The sequence below is a fragment of the Cheilinus undulatus genome, linkage group 12 (genome assembly GCF_018320785.1).
Source record: "Cheilinus undulatus linkage group 12, ASM1832078v1, whole genome shotgun sequence".
Lineage (NCBI taxonomy): Eukaryota > Metazoa > Chordata > Actinopteri > Labriformes > Labridae > Cheilinus > Cheilinus undulatus.
The window spans coordinates 29,736,685-29,757,932 of NC_054876.1; the positions used below are offsets into that span (position 1 = coordinate 29,736,685).

General features: G+C 38.0%; 1 protein-coding gene and 1 non-coding gene across 3 annotated transcripts; one reads left to right on the plus strand and one right to left on the minus strand.

Moving 5' to 3' along the window:
* The first annotated feature begins 1,307 nt into the window (after positions 1 to 1,307).
* On the plus strand, positions 1,308 to 18,118 carry uspl1 (ubiquitin specific peptidase like 1). Of its 2 annotated transcripts, XM_041801170.1 has the most exons (10): positions 1,309 to 1,466; positions 2,457 to 2,490; positions 3,356 to 3,512; positions 4,243 to 4,365; positions 4,462 to 5,332; positions 6,444 to 6,554; positions 10,974 to 11,103; positions 13,262 to 13,387; positions 14,343 to 14,503; positions 15,992 to 18,118. In XM_041801170.1, exons 3-10 carry the CDS (start codon positions 3,387 to 3,389, stop codon positions 17,713 to 17,715), a joined length of 3,372 nt encoding a protein of 1,123 aa, XP_041657104.1. In that variant the 5' UTR covers positions 1,309 to 1,466; positions 2,457 to 2,490; positions 3,356 to 3,386; the 3' UTR covers positions 17,716 to 18,118. The 2 variants fall into 2 exon arrangements, with proteins under 2 accessions (XP_041657105.1, XP_041657104.1); XM_041801171.1 differs by lacking the exon at positions 2,457 to 2,490 and having other exon boundaries at positions 1,308 to 1,466.
* Positions 18,119 to 19,567: 1,449 nt separating this feature from the next.
* On the minus strand, positions 19,568 to 19,639 carry trnae-uuc. Its single transcript has one exon. It is a non-coding gene; the product is annotated as a tRNA-Glu (tRNA).
* Between the last annotated feature and the right edge of the window lie 1,609 nt (positions 19,640 to 21,248).

A 21,248-nucleotide genomic window follows, 5' to 3' on the forward strand; every position in this document is an offset into this window, starting at 1 on the left:
CCTGACTGTTACATCTTAAGCAATGATTTCTGTCTGTGTTGGGGCCTTATTTATCCAATTTGTTGTAATGCAGTCTGACTTTAGAGCTTTGTTTGTGTGCTTAAATGTGAATGTGGGGGTTAGGGTGGGGCGTTAAAACAAGAGAAATGCACATGTTCATTATGATTTTGCAAAATTAATGCCAGCCAACATCCAAATGCACATTTAGGATAATATCATGTGCTTGAAAAATTATTAATACATTAAATAAGCAGTTTATTATGTAATTGGTGCATAATAGGCCTGTGCTTAGCAGCTTATATAGAAACAAAGAAAAAAATGGCTGACACATAGTTTATTCTTATCCATGAATTAAGAAAGGAAAGGGTGAACTGATTCCAAATGCCAATCACAACCCAGACTCAGGCCACATGTCTGCCTGTGATGCTGCTGCCTGTCTGAGTCTCATTTTGTATCAGGAGATGCCACGACAGAAAGCTATAGCCTGCTCATGAGGCTAGGAGGCGGCCGGTTTATGCATTCTAATGAGCACTCCCTGGGAAAAATATGCAAATTCATTTTGTCATCAAGAGGAAAATAGAGGACAGGAGAGCAGCAGATACAGGAGGGGCTTCATGGAGGAGGGCACATGCAAGAGGCGGGATTGGGTGGAGGGAGATCTGAATGTGCACGTCTGTCAGTGTGTATGTGAGGGGGGGGGGGCTTTAAGAGCAGGAGATGTATTATGGAACTAGAGTGAGGGACATATGAAACCCCCAAACCCACCCCCATCCAGCCAAGTCCATCATTCTTCTGTTGAGAAGCCAAAAACACTTGGTCTACAAAACTAATAAATATTATTTAAAAAAATATATGTTATAAGAAATACAATTTGTTGATTTAGTTATTTTCTGGCAGGCCATGGGCAATAAGCCTACTAATAATGATAAAACATATCATGCTGATGGCGATTATTAGGATGATGCAATTAGAAATAATAATAATAATAACAATAATAATGATAATAATAATAATAATAATAATATATTTTTTGATATATACAAATTTTTTCATAAATATAATGATTTAACCTAAAATGTTAATCTCTCTTTCGTTTTCTCGCGTTTAAATCGCAACCTTTCCTTTAATATTTTCAAATACTATAGATTGGTGAGGATTTTTTTTCTAGAGCAATAGAAATCCCACAGTAACGTTGCAACATGAACAATGACACGAGCACAAGATACACAAGCTTCTGCAGTTCATTTGAGCTACCATGTGGGGGCACGCGGAACCTTCGTGTCTTAGATGGGGGAAGACAGAGGCTGCTACACCCTGACCGGTGAGCGGAAAACCAACGTTTCCAGCACGAACAGGCAAAGGGATGCACATGTTCTCGCCGCAGACATGACTTAAAAAATACAACCTTTTTGAATGGATTCAACCTAAAAACATTGTGCTCATATATGGAATTGAATTTGTTAACGGTAAGTATATATTTTTTCATCAAAAAATTTTGAAAAAAGATTTAGTAGTGACCAAACGAATGGCCAATTTTTTGCTAATATGTTAGCATGCTCGTCGCCAGGTGCACCGGTGGATAGTACAGTCAGTTCATGTACGTCTTTGAATTGGGTTAAAAAAAACAATAATTTTGGTGTAATTTTTTTTAGATAATACCATAACGTTGTCCAGCTAATGCTGAATGGTGTTATTCATCACTTTCAACTCAGATAATTTTTATTTTAAGGCAAATATAGCTAGCATGCATACAGTATTTGTTATCAAAGATGTGTCTTAAAACTGTTTCTTTTGCTCTTACCTGTCAGTTTTCTCAAAGTAAATTTCAGTAGAGTAGCACAACGTGGTACTGTGGACTGTGAATTTTATTATACTGTTTATAACTTCAATTAAATGCAAACTATACCCCTGTGATGGAGCAAATGTGGCAATGTGCCCCTGTTAGGCCGCTTTGTGATACATGCCATTTTCTGAATTTGTGTGATTGTTTAAGATGATAAGTCTCAATAATAGTCTGTTTTCTCAGGCAGATCTAACTCAGAGTTTAAGCCTTCCTGGACCGGCTGGGAGCTATTAAAGCTGCTGCTTGCCCAGGGGTCCCACCGTGTGCCTGTTAACATGTGTTTTGCTTATGAGCTGCGTTGAGGTTAAGAAACAAGAGTAACATTTTGCGTCCTCCGATCATTATAAGACCAGTATTGAAAGACCCATTTGAGATAGTGTTTTCTGCAATAACCGCTGAATTGCAAGATAATGCCATTATACATCACAGTATCTAAACACCAGAAAAACCAAACGTTAGGTTGCAGGATTGATGCGATTTGGTTAAAGTCTCATCTCATCATGCGTCATCCTTTAACACCTTTTCATCCCTGTCCTATTGTCATATTCTTTTATTTTGCTGTTAACGTCTTCAGCTTATTTACTACTGTTTCTTATGTTCATTAATTTCATAGGTGCCACAGTGAGGAGTTCTGAGGTAGTGACACAGTGAGTCAAATTACTAGCAAGATCTGTTTAGAGTGCCTTACTTAAAATGAACAAATAAAAGAAATAAAGAGTAATGGTATTTTGCTCCTGTGAAACAGTTCTTCCACTCACACGTGGGTATTTAGGGGCGTGGTCATTTGCTGGAGGTGCAAATAAACCAGGACTGGTTTAATTTGATTGAGGGATATGGATTAGACAGCCGTTTCTGCACAAATTTGGTGAAGCTGTGTTATACAGTGACCCACCACAACTACTACTATGTGGAATATTAAGTCAGGAACCCCAAATAGTTGTTTTTAAAGTCCCTGAGTCATGGAAAGACATCTTAAAGGCTTGTTCTGGGCGAGAGCGTTTCAGTGAACTAGTCTTTGCCTTCATTGTTTGTGTCACATTTTCCTTTTCATGGCTCAGGAAATTGGAAAATGAATATCTGGAAGTTCTGTCTTCAAAGTGGTAATTGTCCCAGTTACCTGCGTCACACCCAGGATGTGCCCAGAATTTCGTGACATTGCAGTGTGATCCAGATGTTTTCAGCTAAGTGAATAGAGGTGCTGCAGTTTGTTTGCACCTCCATCAATATGGCACATGACCTGCACATAGTGCACCACATCACTGTAGGCAAAATAATTGTATCATTTGAGACAGGATGATGATGTATTGCTGTATCAGTATTTTGTCCTAGCCCTACCGTACAGATTGATGTATGTAATGCAAAAAGTCTTGGTTGAAATTTGTCCTCCTTACCAGAATGTAGTGTTTATATATGTTACTATAAGTGTCAGCTCTAAAGAGGAGTTCACAACTATTGCCTTCATAACACCCCTGCATTAAGTAACGTATCCTGTGTTGTATTTGTTTCCTTCAGCTTCCTCAGAGGTGAGCCGGGTTGCAGTGACATGGTAATAGTTTCTGAATGGCTCCGGACAGCAATGGACCAGAGGAGCATCTGTGGTTTGCCCATGACTGATGAAGACACTGGTTTGGAGGCTTTTGCCTCACCACTGGCGGGGTATTTGGGAAAAGTCAGTAGAGCTCTTGTTTTCCTCTTGCAGTGTCACTTGCGCAAAGCTGAATTGAAATTGAAAAAAATACTGTAAATTGGCAGTACCAATCTAAATTAAACAAGAAAACAAAAACGGAAATCTTTGATGGTAAAAGGCGAAAGTTTATGGTTGATACTTAAAATGATGTCTTTGGGTTTTTTTTCCTTGTACTGTTTGATTTTACACTTAAACACACATATAAAATATGCTTTTGTTAAAACAGTTCTAAAGACAGCATGTTCATGTCCTTGATGCCTACTGATTGCAATTAACACGTGCCATTAGGCCTGACTTAACCTCACTTTGTTTTTAGAAAAACCTTTGGAAAAATACCTCGACCATTACTATCACAGTTCCTCAGGATCCTTCATCTTAGTATAATAATTCGTGCAATCTTATTTTTTCATTTTTCATTCTTATAAAGCATGAATACAGCGTGTTTTAAATGCGACAGAAACAATGTAACTAATATAGAATATAATTTATTAACCAGATGTGGTAGCGAGTTGTTAAAGAAATCAGTGAATGGAGGTGGTCTTAAATTTTAAAATCTTGAATCTCTAAAATGTATCCAGGTTTTGTCCAGTTATGCATCTTTTCTGAAACTGAGTAATGTCTTTAAATGAAAATTAAAACGCTGAATTAATGTTGAGTTTGTAAAGGTCTTTGTCCTTTTTTACACCTATTTCCTCATTGTTTTTTTCTAAAGGTTCAAGAAAGAGCTGCCTCTCTAGAGGTTTGTCCCTGGTGTACCTCAAAGGGCTTGAACTATGCTCTGCGCTCGTACCGCATCAACTTACAGGAGTCAGTCACACTCTGCACAAACCCACAGGTGAGCTCCACTATGGCCTTCACATGCATAAACACAGTTCTGGCAAAAACAGTGCTGTTTTGCCATGCTAACTATTCTCTATCCATTTCCACACAGTGCCTTTTCCCCTTGGTCAGCCGGTCTTTGGAGGATGTTTTGGCCAGCTTGGTTCCTGTGAAGCCTCCTGTTGGGAGCAAAAAAAGAAATGCTGTGGCACTGGAAGAAGAAAAACCGGAAAACAAACGTCTGCGACCAAGTGATCAGGACAGACAAAGTCTTACAGGCACACTTACCAGTCAATTGGAGCCTGTTTCTGTAAACGCTGTTTGTAATGGCCAACATGCAGCACCAAAGACGGACAGTGGAATACCAAATGGATCACAAGAATCACAAGAAAAAGATGTCAAAGATAAGGAGCCAGAGAATGCTACTTATACGAATGGTTTTGTTTCTCCATGCTCAACCTCAGCTGGACAGCTGCAGAGCTCATCAGATGCCTTGTTTATCAATGAAGTGGACGAGTGTGAGACAGAGGAGAAAGACAACTTTAGGCAGGTGAAGAATCCTCCTGAGACACCAAACAGGCGCTGCATTTTGGACTCCAGTGAGTGCCTTTTCATACATCAGGACATTCATTCAACCAAAATCAATACTCCATCGCCTCAGCACAGTGAGCTGGTAGAAAGGACGAGACAGAAATCACAGACTGCAGACAAGACCACGTGTAAGGACATACAAGGCGTTAAGTCAGAGGCAGATATCGGTCTAACAGAGGCAGATGAGCTTGTAGCTGCTCCCAGTCAGCTTTTCTGGAAGAATAGCGATAACCTGTGTTGGCTAGACTCTCTGCTTGTTGCTTTGGTAAACTGCAAGATCCTGAGAAAGTTTACAGCTAAAGATGGGCCCAAGGAATCTTCTGTTTGCAGGCTGCTGCGAAAATATGAAGACATTTGTGCTTCTGTCCAAGCTCATCACAGAACCTGCAAAGGTGAGTGAAACAGGTCATTTACTCAATAAACCAGGGAGCAGGTGGTAAGTTTTGTTTTTGTTGTTTTTTTTTACCATGTGATGCCTTTGAATTTGGTAGTACTGTGCCTCCAATCAGCAGGGAGTTTGTACTATAAAATTTTGTCCCTGATTAAATATGTTTTTTTGTAAAAAACACTTGACTTATCTTGAACTGATTAATCACATAAATCAAAACTAAGCCAACCATACCGATAATCTTTATGTGCCTGTCACTCTTTTGTTTGCTGTAATTGATTAATTGGATTTTATTCAGCTGTTTTACTTTGAAGTACTGTATGTATTCTCCAGTAAAAATTCTGATTCAAATTCTGCTGCAGTTGTCAGAAGAACAGCTCCACTGTGAGGAATAAGGCTGTTCACCCCGTTTTCAAGCAAAGAGGTTCTTCTAAATGAAAATGAAAAGCAACGCATGAACAAAATTATCAAAAATTAACAGAAGACTAAGCAACCAAAGAAGAGACATATCTTTAAGATAATGTGACATTTTCAGTGTTTCAAACTTCTGAATTATAACCAAAACGGTTCTTTTGAACCCAGATGTAAACAATAGCGTTTCCTACTTAAGAAAATGGAGATAATTCTCTCATTCAATTGGCATTTACCTAATAGCCTGTTTGTGATAGCAGTTGTTACATTTAATTAGTCCGTTGTCTGTTGGACGCTAAAAAGTGTTATTTATACATGCAGCATCACAGAAAGCCCTGATTTGTGGTTAATACAATTGCTAGCTTCTGAAGCAGTTTATTCACTCCAGTCACTTTTAAGTACATTTTAAAACATTTAAAATGTGCTTGAAAATATGAAGGTAGTCTGATCTGCTGAATCAAAACAAGAAACAGTCAAAAAGTTGTACTGAATTCACATAAATATCCTTTTCGTCTATCCATGACATAAACATATGTTAGAGTTATGTCTTATGTGCATCTGTATGTGCAGTGCTGTCATTATAAATATTCACAGCAACTGAAGAGTATTTATTTTACCCCACCAATATATGATCATTTTATTTTCATATTTTAATCTATTGTTTTCATGTGCACTAAACTTATCTGACTCTAACCTCTGACTAGATGGCATTGTGAGGGTTCCTCATCATGTGCTGCAAAAAGCTGAGGAAGACCTACAAACTCTCAGGATGTCGATCTTCAAACTTCTGCAGCCAAAGCTGCAATGCAAACTGGGTAAGCTCAGGCACTGAGGACACACCCTGCACCTGTTACTTTATAGGAACTGAAAGTGAAAATTGTAAATTATTTATGCAATCCTAGCTACTGTTGGTTTCCATTAACCAGCCGTACTTAGTAGTAAATAAAGTTTAAACTTTTGATGCGTGTTTTCACGTGTTGGAACAACAAATAGACACTGTAGTGATTCAGCGTAGAGGCAGACAAAAGTGTTGATAGTATTATTTGATGAAACGTTCACCCCAAATGTATTCTACACATGATTTAAATTGATTTATGTTAAGCTTACGGTTCATTTCCATGCAAAAATGTCCTTATTAAACTACATTTTGATTATATTTTATGGATGCAACACAGGGTTAATTGTTCATCCCTTGCCTTCTACTCAGATGTGCACCTTAAACCATTTAGACCTGATGCAATATTTTCATGTATACACCCTTAAGATCAGATGCAACATCTGCACATTTTGGATAAACTGATTTAAGACGTGTGACTGAAGAACTGGTGGCATAAGAAATGTTATGTTTTAGCCTCTTTAGCCTCCACATGTAAGAGACAACAGAGGAAAAGTTTTTAAAGTTTGTTAATTGCTGATAACTTAAGCGAAGAGTGACTGAAGCTGACAATAGCAGTATTTCAGACTATATCAATAATGAATCAGACGAGAACAACAATGTTTAGGCAATGGCCCATATCATGCCACAGCTAAGGCCCCATGGATAAAGGACATGTTCAAAGAGGAGGACGAGAGGTATGATTTTAATTTGATAGCAGTGATTTTAAAAAGTAGCAATGGTTATTTACAGTTGAAGTAAAGTCTTTGACCTTTCAAATGTTTTTGCTTTCATGCCAATGTCTGCTACAGACCTTTTTTCATAAAAACTTCTGTTTTTTGGGGGGAAATTGTTTTCAAACAATACTTTACAAGGTATTTTTCATGCAGCCTTGGGTCTAAATTATGTTTACTTGATGTAGGCAGAGATGGAAAAAGTTCACATCGATTGTACTTAAACAAAAGCCCAGTTACTTTGGTTAACATTTACATAAGTAAAAGTAATGGTCTATATGTCTACTCAAGTAAAACATATTTGATTTAAAGATTGTTTTAAGTACTAAGGAGTCGTACAGTAATATAGGATTTTTCCTTATTGGTAAGAACAACAAGAGAATAGATCTCCAACCAGGTTGTTCATTACAGAGGTGTGACTTTACCTGAAGTAAAATACCCAACAGAATTGAAAATGTTAATTAAACTCTTATATGGAGTTAAATTTCACACTAAAGTGTCATTTTGGATCACCATAAGTCACAGACAGGAACACTGAGTTGATAACTTCACTCATGGTGCAAATGTGCCCCACATCAAAAACAAAAACAATTCATCAGAAATATGAGCAAAAGAACCCCAGCAGGGATCACTGCACAGCATCCAAACACAACTACAGGTACATCTCTAAAAACTGACAAAATTGTGTCACTCATTTTAGAAAGTGAAACCCATGTATTATATAGACTCATGAGTGAAATATTTCAAGCCTTTATTTCTTGAAGTGTTGATGATTATGGCTTACAGATAATAAAAATAAAATTCAGTGTCTCAGAAAATTAGAATATTGTGAAAAAGTTCAATATTGGAAAGTCATGGTGTTACACCCTAATCAGCTAATTAACTCAGAACACCTGCAAAGGTTTCCTGAGCCTTTAGACGGCCTCTCAGTCTGGGTCAGTAGGCTACACAATCATGGGGAAGACTGCAGACTTGACAGATGTCCAGAAGAAAGTCATTGACACCCTCCACAAGGAGGGTGAGACAGAAAAGGTCATTGCTAAAGAAGCTGGTTGTTCACAGAGAGCTGTATCCGAGCATATTCATAGAAAGTTGAGTGGAAGGAAAAAGTATGGTAGGAAAAGGTGCACCAGCATAAGGGATAACCACAGCCTTGAGAGGACTGTCAAGCAAAATCCATTCAAGAGTTTGGAGTCAGCGTATCAAGAGCCACTACGCACAGACGAATCCTAGACATGGGCTACAAATGTGGCATTCCTTGTGTCAAGCCACCCCTGAACCAGAGACAACGTCAGAAGCATCTTACCTGGGCTGTGGAGAAAAGGGCCTGGACTGTTGCTCAGTGGTCTAAATTCCTCTTTTCATATCAGAGCACATTTTGCATGTCATTTGGAAATCAAGGTCCCAGAGTCTGGAGGAAGAGTGGAGAGTCACAAAAACCACATTGCTTGAAGTCCAGTGTGAAGTTTCCAGAGTCAGTGATGATTTGGGCTGCCATGGCATCTGCTGGTGTTGGTCCACTGTGTTTTCTCAAGTCCACAGACAACACAGCCATCTACCAGGACATTTTAGAGCATTTCATGATTCCATCTGCTGACAATCTTTATGGAGATGCTGATTACATTTTACAGCAGGATTTGGCACCTGCATGCACTGCCAAAGGTACCAAAAGCTGGTTAAATGACCATGGTGTTAGTGTGCTTGATTGGCCAGCAAACTGGCCTGACCTGAACCCCATAGAGAATCTATGGGGTATTGTCAAGAGGAAGATGAGACACCAGACCCAACAATGCAGATGGCCTGAAGGCCGCTATCAAAGCAACCTGGGCTTCCATTGCACCTGAGCAGTGCCACAGGCTGATTGCCTCCATGCCACGCTGCATTGATGCAGTAGTTCATGCAAAAGGAGGTCCAACCAAGTATTGCGTGCATAGAAATGAACATACTTTTCAGAAGCCTGAAATTTCTGTTTAAAATATCCTTTTTTATTGATCTTATGTAATATTCTAATTTTCTGAGACACTGAATTTTGGGTTTTAATTATATGTATGCTAAAATCAAAATTTCAAGAAATGAAGGCTTGAAATATTTCACTCCATGTGTAATGAGTCTATAAAATATATGGGTTTCACTTTCCGAAATGAGTGACAAAAAGTATTGAGCTTTTTCATGATATTCTAATTTTTTTAGATGTACCTGTAAACACACATAAAACAAATCTAATCACTCTGACCAAGGGTATGATGGGAAATGTTGAGATTAGATTGTTTGACTCCTTACAGAGTTGAACCAACACTGATTGATTATCACTGTCAAATAATTCCAACACTCGAGAGCATTTCCATCAGAATGGAGGTGAAATGACACTTTGGGAGTTAAATTAATGCTGAAATGTTCAAATCTGAGGTATAAACACTCCAGTTTTGCTGTGTACAACTGCTGTTTTGAAAAGTGATGTAATTTGCTACTTTCCATACCTAGATGTAGGATGTACAAGTTGAGGTGCACACACACAATCGAGACAGACTTTCTATGTTTTAAGTGGTATTCTGAGGCCACCAACACTGATAACAAAATGGTGTTAGATCAGATGCAATTTGCAAATCTTACCAAGCAACTGTGAGCAAGCAAATGTTGTCTCACTGAATGCTTTTCAAACTGCACAGCACGGCGCTCACAGGGCCCCTCAAGCCTTCTCTTCATGAATATTAAATTTAATATAGCCTAATGCCATGTTTTTGACAAACAGATTCCTGTGACTAAACAAAGGTTTGTTTTGGCAAATTGCTTTTGCAAAAAATAATCATATTATTTAGACATAACTTTAAATGTCCATGCACAAGTTTCCAACAGCTTACGTGCTCTATTACTGTGAATATTTTCTTTTACTTTGATAGACTGACTTTAGATATTTGGCTCTCTGTGGTTCTCAGTAATGAATGCTCGTCTATAAGCCAAGCTGATGTAAATCTTGATATTTAAGCAAAGACTGTAGTCTGATAAGTGACAAGTCTAGACATGCACTTATCAAATAATGTTTACATTTTGATGAGGTGGAAAAACTTGTTCAGTTGTTGAAACTCTTTGTGTACTCATCATGTATGAGATTCCTCGCACTCGCTCTGTGTTTGGTCAAAAAGCTTTTAATGTTTTTGCTCCATCGTCTTGGTCAGAGTTACAGGGTCTTCTTAAACTTGAGCGTTGTGTTAGTTTAGGAGATTTCAAAACTAGAATTAGGGAACATTTGACCACTGTGTGCATGTTTTTCTGCTGAAAGCTGCTGATTTGTTGATTGATGTAACCTATGTTCTATGTCCTGTTCTAATGTCATATATGTGAAATTTATTTTGCTGCTGTCTTGGCCAGGACTCCCTTGTAAAAGAGATTTTTGTATCTCAATGGGAACAAATCCTGGTTAAATAAAGGTTAAATAAAAAAAATAAAAAAAAAAACTTTAAAATAAGAAGGCAGGAATAGAGAAACGAGCTGACACAGTCAGTTCAAGCCATCTTCATCTGCAGGTTGAACCTTTTAAGAATAATTTAAATGAAAATAATCTGGATTCATAGAGTGCAGCTCCAATTTAGTTGAGATGATTCTCTGACTTGTTTGGTTTTGCTCCTCAGGTGTCGAGGAAACGCCTGTGTTTGCCATGCCGCTTCTGCTTACCACAGACTCATGGGCGGAGCCTCTCTTCCAGACAACCTTCCACTGGGAGTTCAAGTGTAAAGAATGCAAAGTTGCCATGACAGAAAGGTAGGTAATGATATAAATATGATAGGATACCAAGCATTTTACCAGATCCGCCTTAGTGTTTGTTCTTTTCAGAATTAGCTAAAGATGTGCTAAAAGTCATGATACTGAATCAAGATCCATGGTGCACTACAGCAACTGGAGAAAAGGAGACACACAAATGAATTTAATCCTGAAGATATTTGACCTCATGAGAGTGGTTGTAGTAATGGTGTAAAACTTTCAGTTCATTAAATTTGGATTGTAAGCAGATTTTTTTGCAAAGAAGTCGAGTTATATAGCCAGCACAGAAGTACCAGAAGTGATTGGCTGTTTTGATCACTGGAAGTAGCATGATAAATGAGCTTTTTTCACATCAAAGGTTAGAACTAGGGACCCACAGATGCATGTGTTTAACATTAGTAACAGCCAATATCATCCCTTTTGACAAATATCAGCCATCTGCAAATAAAGGTGGCATGAACAGATGTCGGGGCAAATTTTTATCTGTTGTCTCCTAACACTTAAATGCTTGTATTTAGTATACTTAACAGCTGATTTAGGCTGGCCACACACTAGATGTGTTTTCAAATCTTTAAAAAAAAAATAAGTAAATGGCACAGAGGATTTATAGTTTGAGAAGGTTAAGTATGTGGACCTTTTGTTGTCACCTGTTACCATGGTGAATTATTGTATCAGGGCTCCGTTGATGATGGCTTTTCATGGTCGTGTTGCGAACACTGAACTCAGAGTGAACCCACTCAGAACTGATTTACTTAACTCAAATGTCCAAATACTTTTTAGCCCCTGATAATTAAGGTAGTCTTAATGAAACAGCTGCACTAATGTCTACATGATAAATGCCAGATTTTTATAACACCCCTTGTATTAAAGCTGAAAGTCCACACTTCAGTCACATCTGGATTGTTTTATTTCAAATCCATTGTGGTGGCAAATAGAAGCAAAATGTTTTTTATAGAAATTGTATCGCTGTCCAAAATCTTTAAGACCAAGCTGTTTGGCTTACAGCTTCAATAAAAATTGTGAGAATCCAACATGAGCAGGAAAATTAAAATAATGATAACCAACCAGTTCTAACCACAAATTTAATATTGACATTACCAACATTAAAAAATGATGATAATACTGGGAGAATTGATAGTGCTGCTTGCTGTTAAGCTCTTACACTGTTAATTAAAGTTTTTACCATAAAAACTGTGCATACAAAGTTGAAAAAAAGCCAGAAGGTTAGTAAGGAACGCGCCAGAATTCAACTCCTCTTCTTGAAAATACTTGATTTTAACTCGATTTAGAGTTCCAGCCTACCAATTACTGATGTGAACCCAGAATCTGCAATTTCAGAAATGAAACGTCTCATCGTGCTATCTGCTTGTTGCCTCTCTCTGAATCTCACACCAAACATGGAGCGACAGTTACTAGATAACAGGTGGATTTAGTCATTTCTTCACAACATGCCAGGTGTTGTTCAAATGTCAACTATCTGGCTAACACAAAATATTTTAAGAATTTCCTCCAAGAAGCCAAAGAAATAAAGGTTTATGGCTTGTTAATTGATAAAGTTATACATAACATTCATGATTGTGAGACTTCAGCATACCTTTGTTAGTCTTTTATTTATTTATAGTTAAAGTTTAGATGTGATGATGAAGTTTTCAAATCTGAACTTTTCTGGCTTAGCTTTCTCACAGTCATTCAATAGCACTCTTTAAACTTGTACAGAACATATTAAAATGACTACAGAAACAGTGAGTTTATTTCATTATTCATTTCAAATATTCATTCATTATTTATATTCATTATTATTCATTATTCCAGTATTTTGTGGGAAGTTTGATTTAATGAGTTGTTTGATGGTGTAGATGGACAATAATAGAGGGGAATAAATATGTCTTGTATTTGACTGTGTTAAATTAGTTTATGTTGTATCATATTTTTTGTAACCTCAGCTGATTTATTTTGGAGGATGGGTGTAAGTAGCCTGTTTTACAGTTAAAGTTTGTGGGGGTGGGGATTTGGAGGTGCAACAACAGTAGAAGGTGGTTGGTAGTTTGGTGTGGATATCAGCATAAGTTTATTTACTGTGTGGCTGTGGGTAGGCATGTGTTTTTGAATGAAAATGCTCATATTTGTATGTTTGAATCCTAAATGTCTTTCTTTCCAGAGTCATGAAGACTCTTCCTACCTTCACAAAAATCTTATCTGATTGGCATCCTCTTCACGCCGTCCACTCCGCCCCGTGTAATGTGTGTGGCAAGAAGGATCAGAGAAGGACAATGTTAATGGAGAGGTGAGAATAAAAACAAAAGCTCTGTTTATTTTTATTTTATTTATAAATACAAGCAGACAGACATATTATGATGACTAGTTGTTATGGAACTTTGCATGTGTTTCTGAAGAGGATTCATAAACATGTAGGTGCAGCATATTGACCAGTTTATAAACCAAACTCAATGTTTGTCAGTATTTGCTCATAAATGGACAAACATTTGCAAACTAATTAGAACTCAACTTAGGACTATTAATACTTGAGTTCTAGAGGCACAGAGAGTAAATTAATTACTTTGTCAACAAAGGAAGTCCTTTCAACAAACAATACAAGCTGGTGAATAATTAATGATTATATAACAGTAAAGTGGCTTCCTTGTAGTTTGCAGATTATCCATGACAAAACAGTTGTCTGATATATTATTCAATCATATAATTGTTTTAGAATAGAATTTAGCTTTAGAATAAAACTCTGCTGAAAAAACAGTTTATATTCACAATTTTACCTCCAGGTTGGTTTAAGAAGCTCTAAAGTTCCTTGCAGGGTTCCTGTGGATTGTTGAAGAGTCTTAAAAGTCTTACTTGTACTTGTGAGAAGTCTTGAATTTTGAATGGCACCTTGCTTAAGACATGTCTTTATCAAGTCATTGTTTTCTGATATGGAATGATGAGACCAAAATGATATAAGTTTAATGTTTTGAACCTCTTTAGTTTGAGGATACTCTCATTCTCTTGTGCTATGAAATAGTCACTTTAGGTCTTTTTGAGCACTTACAGCAGATTGAAGATTTACCCTGAAACTATTGAAAATGGTTGTTTTTTCCCTATTTTATTGACCACACTAATACACACTATAAGCTTTGATTGAACAAGAAAATGCAGAATTTCTGATGCAGTGAGATATTTAAGTTAAAATTAAACCTACACCATTTCAACTGCTTTCATCTAACAGTACTCTACCTCTGTTTTTTGTATAGTTTGCCTCCAGTATTCTTGCTGCACTTTGTAGAGGGCCTTCCTGACAACGATGTCAGAGTCTACACCTTCACCTTTAAGGGCAAACGCTACTCAGTCACCACCGTCATACAGTACGAACAGCAACTGAAGCACTTTGTCACCTGGACTCGAAACCCTGACGGTAGGTTTATGAGATGGGCTCTTTTTTGTGTGTATTTGGAAATGAGATATACAATTTGTTGTGACATTAATACATCTTCCAGTAGTAACCCAAAAGGCTTAAAATTAAACCTCACCATATTATAATTTGACTTAATATCAGAATAAAATCAAAAAGACATTAAGATAAAAAGAAACAGAAGAAGAGAGATGCACAAAAAAAAAATTAGAAGGAACAAAGGAAAATGTGAAAAACAATTTCTTGGAAATAAGTTAATTCAAAATAGTGAAACTTCAATCTCTGCAGCTCTTTGCAGAGTCACATGAAATGAAATATAACTGCTGCTCTACTTCGGGGTTTGCCAACAGCACAATTTGCTGGACAACTTGAGTGTCACATTAGAACACACTCTAGATTTTCTTAAAATACTTAATTAGGTTCAGTTACATTGGAGGATTATTTCTTATTTTTATCAATTTAAAACTCATCTTAGTTTAGCAATGTTTATGTCCTTAACTTTGGTTGAAGTTGGGCATTTTTTTAGTAATTTAGGTTTTTTTGTTTTAGTACAGTAAACAGTTCTGCATTTGTCAAATACTGCTGCAATTAGATTAAGCTCTGCTGGCCAAGTTTGTACATTCATTCAAGGCATTAAACTTGATTTGATTGATCACTCTCAAAGTATTTTAGATACAGGCAAATAAAACCCAACATATTCAGTCAGCTAGATTTATCTATATATTACGTTGAAAACAGTTACAGTTGAGCAAAGTACTGCACAGGGCATAGAAGAAACAATTCACACCATTCACAGCTGTTATTGGAAGGTTTCTGAAGGGCACAGACAGAAGTTTGATTAGATTATGTCTATTTGAAGGATCATTGCAGAAACAAAGCTTTGTGTTGCATACAGATTAGAATAATTTCATAATAATGGGTAAAAAGTTTGGCTGTGAAAATAATGGTGTATGTGATCAATTAGTCTCAGGGGAGCTAGTCTGATCAGATTAAAGTAGTTTGTAAATTATTGTAAATTAATTTTAAAAACGGAATAAAATTAAATCTAAAACTTGCCTCTGTAACGTACTAAGACACTTCCAGAAGACTCTCAGTGTGCTGTCAGTACAGAGACCGACGCAATTTCACTAATCTACGATGTCGAAGTCAAGGATAGAGCCCACTGGCTACAAGATTATCTAGTAGATTAAATAACATCATTGATGGTCCATGTGTGCAAAATGGTAAAGGTTTATGCATCTGTCTGTGTGCATGTCATCATTCCGGTCGGTCAAAATGACGGACAGCCGTCAAAATTCTGTCATCCTTCCATTCAGTTAATCATTAAGCCTGTAATTACTTGGATATTTTGTCTTATTACCTAATTGCACTGGTCTAAAGATGCTGCATCAAAGTTAACTTTGTAGTGAGGCACCAGAATCTAAAGTAACATACATCCATGCGAAAATTAAAGCTTCTTTCTGGTTGATTGTTTTGTCTCTTATCTTGCAGGATCCTGGGTGGAGTACGATGACCTTAAATATCCAGACTGTAACATTCATCACAAGCTCCCGGTAACTGCTCGGGAGATGCACATCGTCCTCTGGGAGGCCGAGGACGATGAGGAGCCTCGCATCTGTTCTCCTTCAAGCACGTTTACTGAATCTCCACCATCTAAACACGAGACAAACTCTGCTGTATGTGACAAAGACTTAAAAGCAGATGAACTTCTAGCTTCAGATCAGTCAATTTTCATGTCCCATGAGGACTCGGACATTGTGTGTGCACTCTCAGCATCTGAAAACACAACAGTCACAGCAGGTCTTGATGCATCGATAGGTTCAACAACACTACTGGACACTTTTGAAGGCCTCAGCCACAATGACATCATCACGCTCACACTTGTGGAATTAAAACCTGATTCAGAAAGTCCACCACAAAGTCAGAATATGGTCACTCCCAGTGATAATGAAATACTTGACTCTACACCAGACAGTTCCTCTGCTGTTGTACATATAGAAAACTCTCACAGCCATGATGTGGAGCTTTCTGCCCCCCCAGATTCCTCTGCATCTGAAGACAGCTCGTCCAGCGATCCCACGTTTGTGCCACCTGCCAGAAAGACAAGAGGAGCTGGCAGAGGAAAATCTGTCTCAAGACAAAACACAAAAAAGTCAACCTCATCCAAAACTGTCCTGAATGTTTCTGCATCATCTGAGCTGCCCAAAGTGATCAGTAACAAACCTGAAGATGCTCCAGCTCCTGTGGAAAATACTCAGCAAGTGTCCCCTGTTTCTTCTACTGATGCCTCTCCCATGTGCACTGGTAAGGACAGTCCTGCAGTGCCGTCACCGCTAGATCAGAACGTCCGATGGTCTTTCCTCCTCAGTCAGCACCCACTGCACAAATCTAAAATTCCACCCACCCCTGCAGCACAAGTGAAGAAATCCCCTCCTCAATCTTACTCCACACCAAACCCTGTGAGAAAACCACAGATCTCTGGAGGAGTCTTCCCCAAACCGCAGCTAAAAACAGAGAAGAGTGACGGACTCCCGCTGAAAGCTGCAGAAATGTACGGAGCATTTGGCTCAAAGAGCTCAATCCCACCAAGTCACCTTCCACCCTCTGTGCTTCCCTGTGACAAATCAAACCTTTTAAAACCCCTCAATTTACTCTCAAACACTACAGTTACATCTGGTACGTCACTTTCTATTCTTAGAGAAAAGGAAATGTCCTCCTCTGGAAAACACAGCAGCCATTCTTCAAAGATTCCTCCAGGTCTCACCTCCACTGAAGCCCTCAGGTACAGGCTGATCAAGAAACTAAAGGCAAAGAAGAGAAAGCTTGCTAAGCTTAATGAAATGTTGGGGCATCAGGGCGGAGCTGGCCTCCGACCGGACAGCACTGACTTGGGCTCTCCCAACACCGTCACCTCCAGCACCTACGACGGCTCCATCTGTGACGACTTCCTCTCCGACTTGCTTTCACCAGCGACGACGGCCAGCAACCTCTCACCAGACAGCACGGGCTTCCTCGAGATGCTCGCCAGTGGGCAGGATGGAGCCGAGCAGCTGGACTGCAGGGTCGTAGCAAACGGTGCAGCATTACAGTCAAACTCATTTGTGAATGAGCCAAACAGAGATAACTTTCTGGAAGAGTTTCTATCACAGGCAGTGGCTCAGAGGTCGACAGGTGATGAGATGGAGGCATTTAGCTCTCTGGATTTTTTTGTGTGAGCTGCATGTCTGAAAAAATTAGGAAAAATTATTTCTTCAACAATGTTATCTTGAGTCACCGGTTGCTGCTTAGCTTGAATTTCCACAGTTTGCCAGTTAAGAGTAGTAAAACATCAGAGGGCATCTATATTTATATAAATATGGATAGTTTGAATAAAGCAGTATGTGTCTGGTCTTGTATATTCAATCATAGATGATTTCGTTAAACGAATTTGAACTTTCCTACAAGTTTGGCACTTAGTTGTTAATATAGAAACTGTATTTAAGTGGTTTGTATGAATTTATGTTTACATTTGAAGCTGTTTAATGGCCGTTTTATGTTCGGCAAATTACTTGAATTCCAATGATGAATATTTTGTGGTGTTTAATAAATCCTCTAGATCACTCTAGAATTTCAAACATGCGTTTTTTGACTCCTTTTTTAGACTAAATGAAAGTAAAATCACAAAAATATAAACCTACCACAAAAAGTAATATAATTTGTTTGGTAAATTATTTCTTTTTTGTAACAATGCTTATTGGGAATAAATCTTACACTGTTTATAGCCTGTTTATTTCTATTTAAATGGTTTTAAATGGATTTTCTGTGCCAGTGCTAAACCGCTTACTCTGCCACCTCCTGAAGATATAACAATTTTTTCATAAAACAAACAGGAGCCTCAGTAGCATGTGGAAGAACCATATACAGCCACAATAGCCTAGGACACCTCCTCCTTCTGGTCACCAGCCTGGTCACACACTGCTGTGGGAGATTGCCTCCAATGTTGACAATCAGACACCTGATTATTAACACCTGTGGAGACCAGAAGTTCTAAACAAGAGTCGGTAACAACAGCAAAATAAGTTTGGCAGTGGTAGAAAGTTTTGGCAACTTCTTCAAGGGTGCGACCCACTTACTCAGCTCTGTTTCTCATCCCACAAATTTATGTTCCTTACAAACGTGGCACCATTTAAGGGAAAATGAAATGAACAGGCTTTCTGATGGTGTAACATTTATTGCCAAGAAGCATTGTTACAACAAAGTTAATTTTTACTCTAAAAAGAAGAGGGAAATACTTATCAGCCTGAAACTTAGGGTCAACAAAAGCCCATGCTAAATTCTAACTGATTTTGACACATTAATAATCAATGCTAGATCTTGCGGAGTTTCTAAGTAGACAGAATTAAGAGGAATCCTTGTCTTTGAGTTGCCAGTTGGACACAGATTTTTACAGGTTTAACTTTGAATAGGTTGGTCTTGTGTGCTTAACTCTGGAAAAATATATGGTAAAGGAGCAGCAGGAACTTAACCAGGGTTGCCTGTATTTTATATTTTTTTCAAAGGGTGTGTAGTTGTGATGGTAAAACGGTTGAGGAACACTGATTTAAATGTTAAACTGTTAAAGCAGCTAAAAAAAAGAAGCAAGTTGGTGCACACAGGAAAAAAGACCCAGCACACCTGAACTGGAGAAATGTGTTACAATTCCTACTGTCATTACTGGAAAACATACTGTTCTTAGCATCTTGGTGCTTCTTGTCAGCCCTTTTAATAGATATTTATCACTGACCCAAAGATATTGACAAAATTGCATTAAAGCTTATGTATTTACTCTTTAATGTTTTCATACTAACACCTTAATTACCTTTCCATTTTACTTCCCATCACTACTCCTGAAGTCTCTACAGATCAGCTCATAAACAGCCACGTTAAGGAGCCACCTAGCGGTTCTCAAGGGAAGCTTGTTCTGAGTGTTGTGATTGTCTAAATATGAAGTGAGAGATAATTAAATCATACCTTCATATTGTGTATTTCATATTATATATATTTACGTATTTTGGGGGGTGATAACTATTTCAGGAGACAAAACAGATGTTCCCATACCGGGAGTCGAACCCGGGCCGCCTGGGTGAAAACCAGGAATCCTAACCGCTAGACCATATGGGACGTTGATTTGCACATTGTTTTCCAAGTTTATAAATTGACAACTATTTACATGACAGGATGATATGATGTACTATAAATGTGGAAACAAGGATACACTGGCGTATCATCGGGTCAAATGGATTTACAACACCGTACTGCACTGTCATTGTCTCCTGTTTGCTCGATAGCAGAAATAGTCGATGATGCTAGCATACCTGCCTGTTAGCCTGCGGTGCTAGAACATGCATCAACAACTAAATCATAGATGAAATGTTTATCAAATTGTAATTCACATACATCTCCTAAACTGACTGTGAGTGGATGAATTTGAAGCGTTCTTGAAATCCTTGCATAGTCCAACATAAATGCTTATATAAAACTTAATTTGTCAACTTATGAAAAAAAAAAACGTGTTATTTGTATGTGTTCACCAACAACGCAAGATTGTTATGATCAGTTATCGGTTATTATTGTACGGATTGTTTGAAAAATTCAGAGGGGTTTTTTTTTATTTTCATGAAAATGCCACCTAAGACACTGGCCCAGTTTAGTTCAACTAGTACGGCCACAATCCTCAGGTAGGATTGGCCATCAATAGGCCAACAAATACATGAAGTGGAAAGTTAGGGTGCTGAAAAAGTGTCTAGATCAGTGTCTTTAATCCTTTTCTGCCAAAATCTCAATAGCCACAGAAAACAGCATTTTTTTGACATATCACACAGACTTAAGTTGTTGTTTAGTTGTTGTATTAATGTATGGTTGTACAAATTCCCACGGCTTGCCTCAAGCAACACTAGTATGCCTTGTCACACTATTTGAGAACCAGTAGTGTAGACTTGGGTGTAGCACGGGGTGAAAGAGTACTGATTACCCAGGCCCACAGTAAGGAGAGACCCTTGAAAATCCTGCAATGAAAAGTGTGTTTTCATTTATTTTTTTAGTAATTAATGTAATTATTGAATCAGAAGTGACTAAATTAATTGGCAAACAGATTGAAATTTGTATGAAATAAAATAAAATACTGGGGGCCCCTGCTCCCCCCTTAGAAATGTCCAAATGGTGTAGTCCAGTGCTGTGAAATAATGAAAGTAAATTTAATTAAACCATAATAAAATGCTGCTCATAAATGGCGAAACTATATATCAAAAATACATTAAAATGCAGAGATATTTGTGAAAGCATTTGTGGCATGGCTAGCTGGTTAAGGGGGCTGCTGTGTAATATTCTTTCTGGGGGCCCTAAATCCCTAGCTACGCCCCTGAGTCTATACGTGTCAATGCCACATTTTTCTAATCTGCTCTAAAAATATGTGTTACAGGCCACATGTCCATGTTGGTGCCATACATAGTTGTGCATATGGGTCCCTGGTGGGATGGCCCCACCTGTGATTGCCCATGTGGACTTTAGGTGGGATCCACCTGAGTTCAGATGAGCAGAAGTCTAAGTCTAAGTTTTTTAATATACACAGTATATGTACGTCTGTATACAAAAACTCAATATAAACAGAGAATTTGTGGCCTGTCTGGGCAATTTACATGAGACCCATATAGGGAACAAGTGATGAGAAAATGACAGTGAAAGGTACAACTGGTGGGACAAAGCAGAGTGAGGGGTGGTATCAAAGGGTAGC

What these genes read in the sequence shown, in the direction of transcription:
- uspl1 (XM_041801171.1), top strand. Translation starts at nt 3,387, where the DNA reads ATGGTAATAGTTTCTGAATGGCTCCGGACAGCAATGGACCAGAGGAGC. An exon ending in TGGCGGGGTATTTGGGAAAA is followed by an intron (nt 3,513 to 4,242) that starts GTCAGTAGAGCT and finishes TTTTTTCTAAAG; the next exon opens with GTTCAAGAAAGAGCTGCCTC. An exon ending in CTGGACTCGAAACCCTGACG is followed by an intron (nt 14,504 to 15,991) that starts GTAGGTTTATGA and finishes CTTATCTTGCAG; the next exon opens with GATCCTGGGTGGAGTACGAT.